We start from the raw sequence: 17,232 nt of genomic DNA on the forward strand, positions 1-17,232 counted from the left end.
GATGTTCTTAGGCTTTTGCAGGATGTTTTGAGTCAGTATCTATACGTGAAGCACCATCCATTTAGTTTGGCAACATTTAACTGAATCTAAGCAGCTAGTCTAGCTTAATACACATATTGTATAATAATTAAACACTAGTCAAAATCAGACACAGCCATATATGTCTAAAAAAATAAATGTGTTCTGCTCTACTGACAAATATATGAGATTCAGATCAAATTACTCAAGTTAATCTTAGTTCCCCTGTCCAACGAATTGTGTTCCACAGTCATATGCTTTTTGAACATGCTTTCTAAAAGACAAAAAAGGTATCTCTTGGACTTCCATTCCTGGGGCAGTCCAGATGAGAGCCAGTTTCATCACAATGTTTTTGATGCTCTTTGTTTTTCTTTACTTGAGTTGAGTAGTTCTTGCCATAATACGGATTAGAACATTACTCGAATAGGTCTGTTCACTGTATATCAACTCTACCTCTTCACAACACAACTGCGACTCTCAAACACATTAAGAGGGCAGTTCATTTTAAGATGTATTTATTTGTTTTTAATTATATAAATAGACTCGCCCTCGTCTGTTCTTAAAACTTGTATTAAAACTCATTTTTTATTCTTTGGCTTTTCACCCAAACTGAGATTTTATCTTGTTTTGGTAGTATTTTTTTTTTAATCTTTTTATTTGTTTTATTAATTACTTTTTTCTATTTTTTTTACCTTGTCTTTTTATTTTAGTGTTTGCTTTATGTTTTATAATTATCAGTGTACAGCACTTTGTTTCAGCTGTTATTGTTTTTAAAGTACTTTATGAATAAAGTTAAGTTGATTTGAGAAATTTAAGTAATTAACTTTTGACAAATTCAGCACAGCTGTTAACTGAAGCCATTTCAGGTGATTCTACCTTATAAAGCTGACGGAGAAAATCCAGCCAAGATGTGCAAATTTGTCATCTAAAAAAGAGGTGCCTACTTTAAAGAATCCAAAATATAAAATATGTTGTTTTTAAACACTTTTTACTGTTTAGTAAATAATGCATAAATAACTATGTTTCTTTGCAGTTTTGATTATTTTAGTATTAACCTACAATTTTTTAATAATAAAAAACACATAATTTTAGATGTGCCCAAACTTTTAACTGGTACTTTTTATTTTTAATCTGCTAAATATTTGCTATTATTTATTGTATTATATAGTGTAGATGTGCTTATAAATAAAATGTATTTAGTGCAAAATAATAAGGTCACATTTTTCGGGCTATCTTTCGGTGCACCCATTGGCGGTCGTTGTTCTAGTGATTTCTGTGCGCGAGAGATATTAGGTGTGGCGTGAGCGTGTGAACTGCTTAAAATGCGTGTGTCTCACGCCCATAAAAAATAGACTTGAGAGTCCTGAAGACTTTGCCATGACTGGACTGGAAAAATCTATGACCCAAAAGTTTGGAAAATTGTCACCATTATACTGAGCTGTACTGAGTCATGATGAGTACTGTACTGTGTCTGTCCACTCAGTGAGCTAGCTAACTTTTTATCTAGCTATGTTAGCTAGAATAACTAACTTAACTATGGATATGAGAAGAGGAGTCAACCACAGAAAAGATGAGCTTCGGCAGCATCAACACTGACTGATAAACAGAGGAAAACATAGTTGCTGGTAAGTCAACAGTGAGTGAGTGACATAGCATAATTAAATAACAAAAAACATCAGCAGTGGTTAGCTCGCTGGATAACCTCTGAACGGTTCAGGTTGGATGAGTTCTCTTATGTTCAAGCATTGAGCAGGAATACATGCTGCAACCTAACGAATCTTACCAAACAAAAGATAGCTTACCAAACGTACTGTGTTAAATCTAAGTTTTGACTAATTCTAACAAATGTTATTAAAATTAATATTATAATGGTAAAACATATACCCTAAGGACAATCATTTATTTATACATTTCTATCAATTAGTTAAACTTTATACTAGCAGCTGCTTGTACAGAGGAAATTTAGTTTTCCTTGTATTTTTATCAGCTTCATTTAGGAGCACTTTGTAGTTCCATAAGCAGTCCATCTGTTTCTCAACTGACTTTTTATAGTGACTTTATAGTCCACTTTACTCTGCACTGGACAGGATTCAAGATCAGTAATACATTTTTCATGTTATTTAAATATAACCTTAACACAATTGTCTTTTAGGGTATACAGACTCAGAGTTGTTTAAGCATTCTTGTCTTAAAAGGATTGAAAGCTGCAATAAATGGGAAAATAAATATTTTGAGGCAAGCATGTTCTTGGACATTTTGTCTAAGCTCTGGATGTTTAAAATGTGTAGCTCTGTTCCTGAGCCCAATGTTTTGGGGACGTTTAGAGCAAAGCTTCAGGACAAATCTATACACACGCTCTCAGATTTTGTTGGACCCCCTTTAGCTAGCATTGTTTCAATAAGCTTCTGCAATGTCACAAGATTTATTTCAATCCACCGTGCATTAATTTTTTATTAAGATCTTGCAGCATTGATGAGGTAGAGTCTGACTGATGCACAAAGCCTTCTCCAGCACATCCCAAAGATTCTCAATGAGGTTAAGGTCTGGACTTTGGTGATCAATCCATGTGTGAAAATGATGATCTCATGCTCCCTGAATCACTCTTTCACAATTCCAGCCCGAAAAATCCTGGCCTTGTCATCTTGGAATGTGCCCACACCATCAGTGAAGAAAAAAAAAACATTGATGAAATAACCTGGTCTATATTCAGTATATTCAGGTAATCAGCTGACCTCATTCTTTCAGCACATACTGTTGCTGAACCTAGACCTGACCAACTGCAGCAACCCCAGATCGTTTGATTAGTTAAATCCAGGTGAAAACTTTTTTTTTGGCCAGGCAGTGTACATATTTGTATTTCATCTTTTAGCCAATTATTATTGGACTTCAACACTTAACAGAAATACACACTAATACAAAGTATTAGCATTACACATAGAAACACGTCTGCTACTAACACCTATTTACCACCGCAACACTGCTGATCTGCAAACACTTAAACAATCCTTACACAAACTGGACTCTAATTTATTTTACAATAAAATAAATAGTTGACATGTCTAGCTAGCAACAACATATAGGACAAATACATCTATTACATAAATAATCATGGTAACTTAATTCAGGCTGATATCTTGGCCTGTAGTAGGACTGTCTTTCCTGACACAATGTACACAGAGCAGACGGTCAGATATCAGCTTTCACACACCAGGGTAGGTTTGCATGCAGCCCATTTAAATGATAACTGGGAATGAGAGAATCCGAGGTTTCCCTGTAGAAAATCGTAAATAAAACCCTCCCCCGAAGCTCTGAACGCGCTGTGTGTGAGTTGTTCTTTCACACCAGTCCAGTCAGGTGACTGTAAAGCACATGACTCTGACGGATCTGCCCGCCTCTTCGGCTGGCTTGATGAATGACAACATGTGTAACCAATCTCCGCGCAGCTGTTCGGATCACCGTCCAATAAGCACGAAGGGGCGGGTCTAAAGTGGTGACTTCGTAATAGGGGGAAACACTGAGGGACGGAACACGAATGTTGCTGATCGACTTTGCGCCCCTCTATTAATAGACAGGCGGGCATTTTCTGCTTATTCACGCTACATTGGATGTCTACTGGATGTACTGCAGCCGTATGGTAAAGCAGGCGGGGGTAGAGTGAAGAAAGAGGGCGTTTTGGGGGGAGAAACGAGCCTAGTGACGGGCCAAGATGTCGATTCAGTACGAGGAGCCGCCGCTGGCTGATAGCTATGGGGTGGCGGACTCGTTCCCTAAAGACTTCGGCTATGGAGAAGAGGAGGCCGACATCGAGGACAGTCCGGCACCTTCCGACAGCAAGCCGAGGATACTGCTGATGGGTTTACGGAGGAGCGGCAAGTCGTCCATTCAGAAGGTAAGTTAGGCTAATGGTACAGGCGAGGCAGAGACAGGGTACGCTAGCTAACTTTCGCTGTAGCCTTGTCCACTGAGCCACCATAAACCCAGCTGTCTAGATATAGCTAGATGTATTAGCGAGCTAGCCAGCTAACGTTGTGTGAACCGTAATGCACTGGGGAAGCTAAAGGGCTAACTAGCTAGCTAACCTAGCTAGGTTATATCTTAATTCTCATCTTTAGCTTGGTAGGGTTAGCTAACTGGTTTTCTTCAGTTGTTAAGTGTAAATGTAAGTCATTTCTAAAGATAAAATTATGTTTCCGCTTTAAAAAGATACTTTTAGATAAAGTGACACTTTATCTAAAAGTATTGGTAAGCTAGATATGTTAGCTTCATTTACATGATTACCTTATTTAAGTTAGTAGACTTAGCTAGCTAACACTAACCAACTTGCCCTCTGGGTTTTCTCGGGGTTTAAATGATTTAATGATTTAATAATGATTTATTTCTCGCTAAAGTAACCTACGTTTGTCAGATACAGTTCTGGAAAAAAAATAAGAGACCACTTCAGTTTCTGAATCAGTTTTTTTTCTGATTTTGCTATTCAGAGGTATATGTTTGAGTAAAATGAACATTGTTTTTTATTCTATAAACTACAGACAATATTTCTCCTAAATTCCAAACAAAAATATTGTCATTTAGAGCATTTATTTGCAGAAAATGAGAAATGGCTAAAATAACAAAAAGATTCAGAGCTTTCAGATCTCAAATAATGCAAAGAAAACAAGTTCATATTCATAACGTTTTGAGAGTTCAGAAATCAATATTTGGTGGAATAACCCTGGTTTAATCACAATTTTTATGCATCTTGGCATGTTCTCCTCCACCAGTTTTACACATTGCCTTTGGATAACTTTATGCCACTCCTGGTGCAAAATGTCAAGAAGTTCAGCTTGGGTTGTTGGATGGTGATCATCCATCTTCCTCTTTATTATATTCCAGAGGTTTTCAAGGAACTCTTATTATTTTTTAGGTGGTCTGTTTTTTTCCAGAGCTGTATGTGCAGATAATACTGTGTATACAAAAGCCCATACACGATTATGGTCGTTAGCGAACCCTAGCTGGCAACACAGGCCCCCATAACACCCCAATTACAGACTTGCAGGTTAGATAGGTTAACAAAGCTAACATGGGTTAGGTAGCCAGAGTAAACCTTAGACTTAGACCTATAACCAAAAAATGTATCTGGAATAAAATTAACCTATACAACACAAGTTCAGAAGTTGTTAAAACGTCAGCAATGTCCCTAAATCAAATAAACATGAGTCAAAAGTTTTTTTTAATGTCATTTCATCTAAAAACAAGTACACAATGCTATGAAATGATGTTTTTCCAGAAACAAGGCTAAACATGGAACAAACCGTATAACAGGCAACATAAAGTAAAAACCTGCAACAAATTGTGCAACATAGAACTAGAACAATACAATAAATTCAGCAAAATATGGCCTTCTAAAAAAAGTAATCTTGTGGTTTAGCTTGCTCCATGTTGAGGGTAAATGGAGCCTCTTGAGAAAGCAGTTAATTAGCTAGCATATTAACTACGTCTAATTTTATTATTATTTATATGTTAACATTCTTATTCTAAAGCAAATTATTACTTATATATAATATTACACATGTAATATTGGTTAATCCCTCATTTTCTGTTCTGTGCTGCAAAACTGCTAGTCAGGTTTTTTATTATTATTATTTAGTACACAAAAAAAAAAAAACAGGACATCAGCAGTTTTGCTGCACAGAACAGCAGAATGAGGGATTAACCAATATTACACATGTAATTTTAAATATAATACTAAACCATCCTGTCCAACCAACCATCAGAATCACGGAGGATATTTTTTGAGCAATTGCATAAAGCTGCTGCCTCATATCTGCAGGATTGTCTGTATTTAACCTCTGCAATTTGATTGGCTGATAACACCATGTTTAAATAGAGAGCCTTATTTAGCCATTTTTTGGTAAAAATGCTTATTCTAGCAAACCATGGCTTCACATTTGGTTATCCATTTACATGAATGACCAATTCTTAGTACTGCTACTGTATCCACATTCTGCCCAACAATATGAATAAGAAAAGTGCAAACTAAATATATGGTTACATGACACTAATGATGTACAGTTGCCCAGATATAGGTGTTTGTTCACCTTTTATTTTTGTTTTTTCTTCAACTTAAATATTGGCCCATCTTACTCCATTATCCCCTACTCACAATACTTTATCAAACATACAGCACACATTACATTACAATACCCCTTTCCTTGTTAATTCATTTACATTGTCCTAAAGCCTTGGAACAAAGTTATTAGATTAAAAAAATAATAATAAATTCGTACTGTTTAATTGCCTTTCTCTGTTGTAGACCCTTAGTATTGTTTACTTCTTTATACCTTGCTCTTTGTAGTAGTGAGTTTGGGGACCATGCACACTTTTTTGTACAAATATTAAGTATACAAAGACTTATTGATTAATACTTCCAAACTAGAAAACATTGCATTTTTTTATATAATGTGGAACTGTATATAATTTACTAAATGCAGCAGCATTATTAATTTGGTTATATTAAACTCTTGTGATATGAAAGCTGATTGATTAAAACCTCTTTTACTAGGTGGTGTTTCATAAGATGTCCCCCAATGAGACCCTGTTTCTGGAGAGCACAAACAAAATCTACAAGGATGACATCTCCAGTAGCTCCTTTGTCAACTTCCAGATCTGGGACTTTCCTGGCCAGGTGGACTTCTTTGATCCCACCTTTGATTATGAGATGATCTTCAGAGGAACTGGAGCGTTGATATTTGTTATCGATGCTCAGGTAACACAACAGTCTGTGGGCAAATGTTGCACTTTTATTGGTACACAATGAAAACATGCACAGTTGTGGTCTGCTGACTCACTCTGACTTTTGTTCTGCTTTTCTATTGATTGCCGCAGAGAGACAGAAAGTGCCCTCATGTGCTTTTTGCACTGATTACAGAATTGAAGCACAGACAATCCTTTAGATAGCTCCTAGCTGCTCTTTTTATTATTATTGTACAGGATGTGATTTTTTTTATTTTATTTTATTTTTTAATCTGTTATGATAGTTTGCACTATAATAGTTGTGGGAATAAGTTTCAGTTCAACCCAAATAACCATAATATGTTTCTAGCTGTTATTCCTAAGCAAACTTCAGACACCCACTGTGTCATGGCTGATCAAGTACACTCTGCATAAAAGGGTGTTTGGTGAACAATGAGTCCAGAAATCTCTCCAGAAAGTTCTGGGTCATTTTGACCATAAGAACTTAAAGCTGAAGCATGTGATGCAGCTTCTGTGCTGTTTTCTTTCTTTCGAGCTGGAATTTTCATGAGTGATTTTTGATGACGTTGTTTCAGCCCTACAAATCCATCAGATAAGCCATGAGAAATCCAACTTTTTTTTTATTAAAGAAACAAGAAACATTTCTTTCAAAGAATATGCAATAAGTTCTAGACTTTGAGCTTCCTTATTTTTGTACTTAGTAGTCAGAATTGCTATAGGCATCAAACAGAATGCTTTAAAAAACAATGTTTAAACTAGTAATTAATAACAAACTGAATACAAATACTGAAACTGAAATTACAAGATAAATAATAAAAACATCAGTAGAATGTAAATAGTAAGGCTGTGAAAAAGACAAACACCTGGTAAAACAACAGTCACAATGCTGATTGGTACCAGGGAACATCTGATGTCAGCATGCAACAAACTGTTTTTCTACATCTGTTTTGTCCTTAATAGGACGATTATGTGGAGGCCCTAGGTAGGCTGCACCTCACAGTATCTCGAGCTTACAGAGTCAACCCTGAAATCAACTTTGAAGTCTTCATCCATAAAGTGGATGGCCTATCTGATGACCACAAGATTGAGACCCAGAGGGATATTCACCAGAGGGCGAATGATGACCTGGCTGATGCCAGCTTGGAGAAACTTCATCTAAGGTAAGTTTCTTCTGCAGAAATGATGGAAATGGCTTTTTCTGCATTCTAGCTCCAGTGGTTTTAAATTATTTTTTGGTAGTGCTTTTTGTGGTCTTTTGAATTGTGATAAATGACTGTCAGAAAAAAAAACTGAGCAAATCAAACATCTTTACAGAATTATATAGCAGTATTGTTGCTTTTTAATCTCAACTTCACCGTGCACAGTTGTCGTTTGTGATGCAGGCCTTTGCAGTATTAATGGGTTTATAAAAAATGAAACGCACTAAACAGAGCAGCTACTGCATAAATAGCGTATTAAAGTACTTTCTCTTATATTTAGCATTACATAACGTTCTATTATGTAATCTTTCCAGAGATGCACAATATAACATTATAGGAAACCATAAAAATACAGTACAGAAAAAGAAACACATTAATAAATCCTATTTAATATATTTAACAGTGTTTTGGATCACACTGTCCACTTCACAAATAGATGGAAATATGTATCACATGATTAGCTTATTCTTGCACTTGTTTGGGCTTAGCATCACTGTGTGAAAGCAGCTCTGAAAAGCACGAGTGACAAGGATTTAGGAATGTGGGCTAAAGGCCTCTTGAAAAACACTGGAGAATGGCATGTGCATCACATGTTCTACATACTCTGATCAGCTCTGCTACATTCCCCAAAAGCAGTGTTTCTCAGTCCTAGTCCAGCACCCCCCCCCCTGCTCTGCACTGCTGTAATGCACCCAGTAAAACTTTGATAGGGCTTGTTAATGAGGCGATTAGTCAAATCAAGTGTGATGGTAGCAGAGAAAGCTCTTAATGTGCAGGGCAGAGGAGTGCCAGGACCAAGATTGAGAACCATTGACCTAAAGTCATTGGTGACCAGCGTGAACAGTGATCAGCCTTGTTTGTTTTAGTGCCTCAATAATAATTTAAAATGAATTCGGACCAAATTACAAGACCAGACAAATGTGTCTCTTTTTATTTTTTGTGTGTCAGGCTTTACAACACGTTTCTTAATGTGTTATGTTACTGCAGTTTTTAAAAGAGGCAATTTTATATGGTGGTTATATGATGGTTTTATATGTTGGTTTATGTTGATTATATAGAGGATATAGATGAAGGCAAAAAAAGTAAAAAAAAAAAAAAAAAATTCACTTTATAACCAACAATCAACAACACGTACAATGTACAGGAAGGTTCTTGCTTTAATGTGCTTGTTAAGGGTTCTCTGTTCTAACAGTTGTAGGGAAGTGAGAAGCCAACAGGGACATTGTCACAGTTGCTCTGTTGTGTGACATTAAATGTATGTTTTATTTCCTTTTTTTTTTTGCAACTGATTCATTAAAATCCTCTAAATTTACGTAAACCTTTTATTTTTTTGACCTCTTTTTTCTGTTTTGCAGCTTTTATTTGACGAGTATCTATGACCACTCCATTTTTGAAGCCTTCAGTAAAGTGGTTCAGAAGCTCATCCCCCAGCTGCCCACTCTGGAAAACTTGCTCAACATCTTTATTTCTGTATGTATGCTTGAAGGATTTGGCATTGTTTGTGTTGTTCATAAGTCCTTGTGTTTTACAAGTCACTTTTTAATTGCCATGTGTTGCATCCATATTATGTAAAAAGAAAAAAAAAACATGTTAAATGGGAAAGAAGTATCGTTTGATATTAACACAGGCTTCCATTGATTTGTAATTGCTTTCCCTTTTCTCTGCTTCTGTGTCCCATTGACAGAATTCAGGAATTGAGAAGGCCTTCCTGTTTGATGTGGTTAGTAAAATATACATTGCCACAGACAGTTCTCCAGTGGACATGCAGTCGTATGAGCTGTGCTGTGACATGATTGATGTGGTCATTGATGTTTCCTGTATCTATGGGTAAGATCACACATTGTGTCTGTTAATAAGGAAAATAAGGAATTTACTGATTTATTTAGCCTTGGCTACGTTTTTTTTGTTTGTTTTTATGGTACAAATTAAATAATCTTGCTTTATTATCTGTGAACCTTACAATTATGTTCCAGTTATGAACATAATTACATAATGGATGTTTTTTTTTTGTTGTTTTATTTGACACTATTCAGTCTTACTGTTTGCAGCATTTTATTTATTTATTTATTTATTTTTGTAGGTGGTATCTGAGCTATTGCTTTCTGACATTTATCTGTTTTGCCTATACAGACTAAAGGAAGATGGCAGCGGGAGTGCATATGATAAGGAGTCAATGGCCATTATTAAACTCAATAACACCACCGTCCTCTATCTGAAGGAAGTCACTAAGTTCCTTGCGCTTGTCTGTATACTAAGAGAGGAAAGCTTTGAACGCAAAGGTAGGCAGTAGAAAAGTCTAAATGTTTTCTTTATTTTAATGTAGATATTTTAATTGGTTTAGATTAGTGGTGCATTGAAATTTTGGCCGAAACCAAAAATGAGTAAATGTTTTAGCAAACAGCATAACATAAATACCAATTTTTTTTTCTGAGGTTTTTATTAAACGTTTTTAAAAATTAATAATTTAGATAGCCTGTGTGTCTTTTACAGTTTTATAATACAAAACATCAATCCTCATTAGTAATTAATGAGTAATCTTTTACTTGGGCAAAAATACTTTTTTTTTTTTTATGTTTGGTTGCCATATATTCAGTGCATCCCTAGTTTAGATCTCTTCTCATAAATGGGGATTAATCTGGCTGTACTGAAAAATGCATGCCATGATATTCTGAGTAAATGGGATGTGACCTCATTAGCCTTAACTATCAATGTCTCATTTCTTTCTGAATCTTGTACATTTTTTTCTTGTCATAACAGCAAAAAACATTTACACAATGTGTAACAATAATGAATTCATGACTATATTTCTTAGTAATGTATCAGCTTATTTTTATTTGCACATGATCACTCCTAGTAGTTAGTCAAGAATCGTTAGGACTCATGCAGATGAATTACCGGGTCAACTTTACGGGGTTTTGACTACCCGGCTGGTGTTCATACTTAAGCCCTGTTTAATTACCGTTAAATAACTGAGTAAATGTGAAAAGAGCTTCACAGTCCAACTAATGAAGATGTTGTTAATTATCTAATGAGTTGAATCATGTGCCTGTAATGAGGCAGAACCCTAAACGCTGCAGAGCTGTGGCCTGGAGGGTTCTAGTTCTGTCTGCAACATCCATTTCAAATCCTACTGCAAATTCTGTATGCAATTATTTCAGTGTGTGACAGATGTGTATCATTCTTGTTTACAGGCTTAATAGACTACAATTTCCACTGTTTCCGGAAAGCGATCCATGAGGTATTTGAGGTGGGACTGTCCACGCCGAGGATGGGTCTCCAGGCAGCTGGCACGCCATGCTTGATGAAGGCGGTGGCTCTCAACGGTACCCCCAGGAGCACCGTGTAGAGACAGCAGCTACAGAGTGGAGGAGGTAAAGAACAGAGAGGAAGTGGGAGTCAGTGAAACACAGAAGGACAACAAATGGGAGGCGTGCTAGCATGCCGGCCATTCTCTCCGCTCCCAAAAGCCTTATACTGAGAGCACAGGACTCTAAAGCCACTAAAAGAATACAAACCTGCAGCAGTGGAGCAGGTGCTGCAACATAACGGGGACAAGCTTGCTAAGCTGCAATAGGACAGAAGGGAAGAGGCACAAAAAAGAGCTTGATTGCTCTCTTTGTGTGACTTAAAGGCATTAACAAACTGTTCAAAAGCATAAAACGAGTAACAAGAGATGCAAGCCCCTGAGAGGGGATGGGATGGGAAGGGAGGGTAGGGGAAGGGAGAGCACCCCGGCCCTCTCAGCACGAAATCTTCACACTCTGAGAACTACCTGGCCAACAGAAAAGCTGGATAAACTCTGTACTGCTCTGCTCTTGTCCACATCCCTGGTTTAATCCTCAACAACTAGTCAAGGAAGACACTGTGTGATGATACTAGGTATTGTGCACCCAGCTAAGGACTAGTTTGGCCAAGTACACACAACAACACTTGTGAAGCCTAATATAGTGTAGACTTGCCTGATACGAATACCTGCTTATACCATGTTCACATAATTCTATTTCCTTAGCTATTGATGCATTTTTAGGGTTTCCAAGGAGAGTCAAAAGGGACAGGAATGTATGATTTAACTTGTTGGTGTCTGATGGATGAACGTGTGCGTGTGTGTGTGTCTGCGCGTGTGCGTGTGTGTGTTGCTCTCCTGCTAATTCAGGCACACAAAACCGTGACCTCACACACAGGGCTGCACAGGTGTAACAAATATTATTATTATTATTTTTTTTTTTTTAGTTACATGATTTGTAATTATGATTTGAAACAATCAGTTAATGATGCCACATTTTCACCACAGAAATCCCTATGGTTTATCAGGCCAGAGGAGCATCGAATTAGTCAGAAATTCACAACTCGGTGGGAACATTTTGTGTTTTGTTTGTGCACTCACTAAAAAAAACAAAAAACAATGATCTTTGTGTTTTTGTCTGAATACCCATTTAAGGAGTAGTGCTGTTTATAACTAGTAGTGTTTAATTTTGATGCAGCAGACCGATCACTAAATCCTAAATGGAACGCATTCATCGCTGTGTTTTTAATTCTTTAGAGGCCAAATATCCTGATTTAGTAGTCTGTGATATGAATTGTGCAGCCCTACCCTACTCTACTCTCACATTGAGAATGTGCTGAAAGTGTTGCAAAACAGGGGAAATAGTTGTACAGTCAAGCTGTAGGACACTGTAATTGCACTCACTTCAGTTAGTCGCTTAGTCTCGGAGACTCCAGTGAAGTTACCACATCCTTGGCACATGGCCCTTAGAGTCCGAATGACCTTTGAAAAAGTACATTCCGGTTTTGTGGTGCCAATATTTTAACAGTTTCATGTTCATGTTCACTCTCTTCACAGAACTGCCCATTTTTGTTTTTTAGTTTGGCTTAAAAAATATATTAACTATGAAAAGCGTAATTACACAAATCCTAGGATTCCATATTATGCCCAATATAATGGTCATTCCAAGCATGTCTACAAAATCCAAGTTGTCTTGCAATCAGCGTAACTTTTTCATATTGAATTGTAGGGGGATCTGCGCTCAGAATAATTAAAATCAGCAAAAGAACACAACCAAATCTGTCATTCTAACTATTAACTATGGGGTTATCCTGTGATTCTTGCTTCTCAAACTGCATATAAAATTACGTCTTTTTTCTGTTCTGCCAAAGATGTTACCATTCACAAAAAAATAAAACATACACCTGAGACAATGACTCTTCATTTATTTCTAAATGTATTATTTTTTTTTATTTCTTAATATTTAAAAAAAAAACATTCAATTTAAAATTATACAGACTTCTTAGGTCATTTTGTGTAGCATAGGTACTCCGATTTATGTCGAGTCTGTTTGATGAACACTTTTAGGAAAACTGAGTAGCTACTGTGTCACACCTAGATTTGAATTTGGAGGAGAAGATTACTGTTCCTTAAGTGATTTCTTTTTTTTTATGAATTTAGAAATCTGTTGTGATTACATATAATCAGTACATGAAAATGCCAGAAATTATGTGATGGCAGTTTGTAATTAAATCAGTAATTGTTACATCAGGGGATCCGTGTACCGGGAAAACGTTATAAAGCTATGGACAGTGCAATGGGTGGTAATAATTGTGACTGGTGGCATCTGGCTAGAATTGTCTGTTTTGTACAGGCAAGCATTTCTGGTTGAAATTACATACACATTCACTTCAAGAAATCACACACACATGCCACAGTATATACAGATAAAAATTACTCACAGTAATTCAGTTCAAATTTTTTATCTCATAAGACTTGGATGTATTACACACATTATTTTCATGCTATTTATTTATTTTTTTATTATTTATGATTACGGCTTACAGATGATTATGGCTTAAAACTCCAAAGTCAGTATCTCAGTAAATTAGAATATTATATAAGACCAATTGATAGTTTTGGCATTGTGAGCAGTGTGCCAAGTCCTGCTGGAAAATGAAATCCCATCTCCATAAAAGGTGTCAGCAGAGGGAAGCATGAAGTGCTGTAAGATTTTCCAGGGAAAACAAAGCTGCACTGACTTTGGACTTAATAGAACACAGTGGATCAACACCAGCAGATAACATGGTTCTTCAAACCATCACTGATCTTCGGGAAATTTTACATTTCATTTGGAAATCAAGGGGGCAGAGTCTGGAGGAAGAGTGGAGAGACACACAGTCCTGCTGCTTGATGTTTAGTGTGAAAATTCCACAATCAGTGATGGTTTGGAGAGACATGTCATCTGCTGCTTTCAGTGCAGTGTTTTCCCCAAAAATCTTACAGCACTTCATGCTTCCCTCTGCTGACAACTGTTATAGAGATGGGGATTTCATTTTCCAGCAGGACTTGGCACACTGCCCACACTGCCAAAAGTACCAACTGGTTTTGAAGAATAATATTACAACTGTTTTTTGGGTTTTCATTGGCTGTAAGATAATCATCAATAATTAAAAAATAAACACTTAAATAGATCTCTGTGTGTAATACATTTATATAATATGGGTTTTCAATGATATTCTATTTTTTTAAGGTGCACCTGTGTGTTGAATGAAGTGAGTAACAAACAGAGGAATAATATCTATTATTAAAAAAAAAATTGCTACTGCCTTTTCGGAACTGGTGCTTTTGGTTAGTGGATTTCTATTTTTTCCCTAAAGAAAATGTTGCACTTATATTACTTGTTTAATGATAACAAATAGAAAAGAGCATTGTAAGTGTTTTTTATTATTATTACTATAACATTTTCTCATTGTATAACAGAATAGTTAAACAATACAAGTGTGGCATTTAGGCCGTACGTTGTAGAAAAGCCTGGCAGCTATTATCAAGAGCTGTAAAGGCAGTTAAATTCCACTTCCACTGAATTTAGCTGCAATGAAACAGTGACAGAATTTTATCCACTTCATTAAGCTTCTAATTTCTGGTAAATATTCAGCAATAGTCCTCTAAATGGCTTCCCGCTGCCCTCAAATAGCATGCTGTTTCAGCGCAAATTGTCTGGCCTGTCAGCAGAAATGACTGACTTAGAATGACTAATTTTCTTACTAAATTATCGAAATAAACCTTTCTTGCTAAATGTCAAAATATTAAGTATATGTAGAGTTAATAGACTTTATTTTAAAAGCTTAAATCGTAGTTACATTTCTATAGTATAAATGACATAGTGTTCAATTTTTCCCGGTGCTCTCCTAAAAAAAAAATCTATATTTTGTCTCTGTATGCTTAAAGCATTACAAGCTGTTTCCTTGACATGATATTTTTTCTAAGATTTAAAGACCAGTCTGCTGTATAAATGACATACTGAATATAAAAGAATACTGACCAGTTGTTTCAAACATTTATGTTTAAGAGTGTAGTTACAACCATTTAAGTAGCAAAATTGTTAAAGTAAAAAAAAAAAAAGCAAAAAGAATCTTGCTTCATTTTGTGTCAGTGTATTACTTGTTTTCTTTGCATTATTTGACGTCTAAAAGCTCTGCATCTTTTTTTGGTATTTCAGTCATTTCTCATTCCCTGCAAATAAATGCTCTAAATGACAATATTTTAATTTGAAATTTGGGAAGAATGCAGTCTGTAGTTTATAGAATAAAACAACAATGTTCATTTTACTCAAACATATACCTATAAACAGCAAAATAAGAGAAACTGATTCAGAAAGCTGTATATATAGAAGATTCCCAGAGCAGAGCAGATCTTGATTTTGATTCTTGATGTTGGAAGAAATGTTGAATAAGCAGGCCAAACTGACGACAGATTTTGGGTATGTAGTGTGTATTAGGGGTTGATATATCTACCCATTAAATTTCTTTGTACAAAAGACTGACCGTAAAACATGGGGCAGGGAGGATTAGTTCAACCATCACACCTTAGTTTTTCAAGTAATTAATACAAAGATAAAATAAAGAACACTGTAAATGCGCTAAAGACTGAGTTTTTTGTGGTTTAACACACATTAAAACCTAAAGAATGTCTTCTTTCCAGCATTAAGGACATCACTGAAACACCACTGTTAAAAGAAACAGAGGCTAGGACATGAATAGAATATTAGCATGGAAGTAAAATGAAATGCACACACACAAACTCGCCGTGTTATTACCATGGATAAAGAAATTAGGTTTGATAAAACTGTATGAGAACTGCCATTCTTTACTCACTAGATGGAGCCAGTGTTCATGATTTGGGCTTCGACTGGCTTCTGCTCAGCTCAGGGTTCTACCCAGTGTCTGTGTTGGCAGACATGCAAATGAAATGTTAACATCACACAGTTGTACAATGGGGGTGGGGGATCAGCATGATGTACAACTGTAATTTGACTCAATAGCAGTCCTTGAAATTGCCTTGCTTTATCAAAACTGATGTCACACTCTCCTTTCCCTCCACTTCCAGACATTAATGACCAATGGCTAATAACTGGAAACACTCGCTGCCTCCTAGCTTTATCTGAGGGGGATGTTAATGCACATTATTTTTTACAATGCAGAAATATCGTATTATAAATGAGGCTAATGGTCTCTGTCTGAAACCGTGAAATGGTGACAGACGTTTATTCACTTCATTAAGCTACTAATTTCTAGGAAACGTTATCACCCTCGTGGAATCTTGAATTTATCTTGGTAAAGCCCTGTGTCCTAGACTTAAATATAGTAATGAATAAATACATTAATAGTATAAAAATACAATGTGAATACACTACCGTTCTGAGTTTTAAGTTTAGTCTCATGTTATCTTGTCTCTTAGTAACAAGCCAAAAAATAAAAATGAAATAGAGATGATAAAACCCTGGCCAAAAATCAATGACTGTTAGTTGGTTGATGATACCTGGATCTTAATTTACTTGTAGTTCTCATCACATTGTAATTATGGCACCTGAGTGCACTCTTAAAAGCAAAGGTTGCTAAATTGTTCTTGACTTGTTCGTGTGTTTGTTGGAGAGGAGGAAAATTATTAACCATTAATTTTATCAGCAATAGAGGCTTTTGTACAGAGATTTAAACTTTTTAGTTTTATTAAAGTAAGAAAGGGACACACATTGTTATACTGATATTATACATGAAATACATTTTGTATTAAAACATTATACACAATTTTTACTTATATTACAACTTTAAATTATGTTAATGCTCCACTGACTGCAATAAGGAGAATGTTGTGTCTGCCATTGCTACTTATGGTGCACTGCTAAATGCACTGTATGCAGTGTAACTCTGGTTAATTCTGGTGAAGCAGGCAGGATGCATAATGCTTTGTATTAGTCCTATTTGTGTAAAATCCTGTAGTGTTACTCTGCTGCATCAGTTC

At 36.0% G+C, this 17,232-nt stretch overlaps 1 protein-coding gene across 1 annotated transcript; it reads left to right on the plus strand.

Moving 5' to 3' along the window:
- The first annotated feature begins 3,502 nt into the window (after positions 1-3,502).
- Positions 3,503-13,145, plus strand: rragca (Ras-related GTP binding Ca). Its single transcript, XM_007251796.3, has 7 exons — positions 3,503-3,907; positions 6,560-6,763; positions 7,711-7,910; positions 9,305-9,419; positions 9,634-9,776; positions 10,080-10,228; positions 11,141-13,145. The coding sequence occupies exons 1-7, from the start codon at positions 3,725-3,727 to the stop codon at positions 11,293-11,295; spliced, it is 1,149 nt and encodes a 382-aa protein (XP_007251858.1). The 5' UTR covers positions 3,503-3,724; the 3' UTR covers positions 11,296-13,145.
- Positions 13,146-17,232: the final 4,087 nt, after the last annotated feature.

Source organism: Astyanax mexicanus, chromosome 6, assembly GCF_023375975.1.
Source record: "Astyanax mexicanus isolate ESR-SI-001 chromosome 6, AstMex3_surface, whole genome shotgun sequence".
Lineage (NCBI taxonomy): Eukaryota > Metazoa > Chordata > Actinopteri > Characiformes > Acestrorhamphidae > Astyanax > Astyanax mexicanus.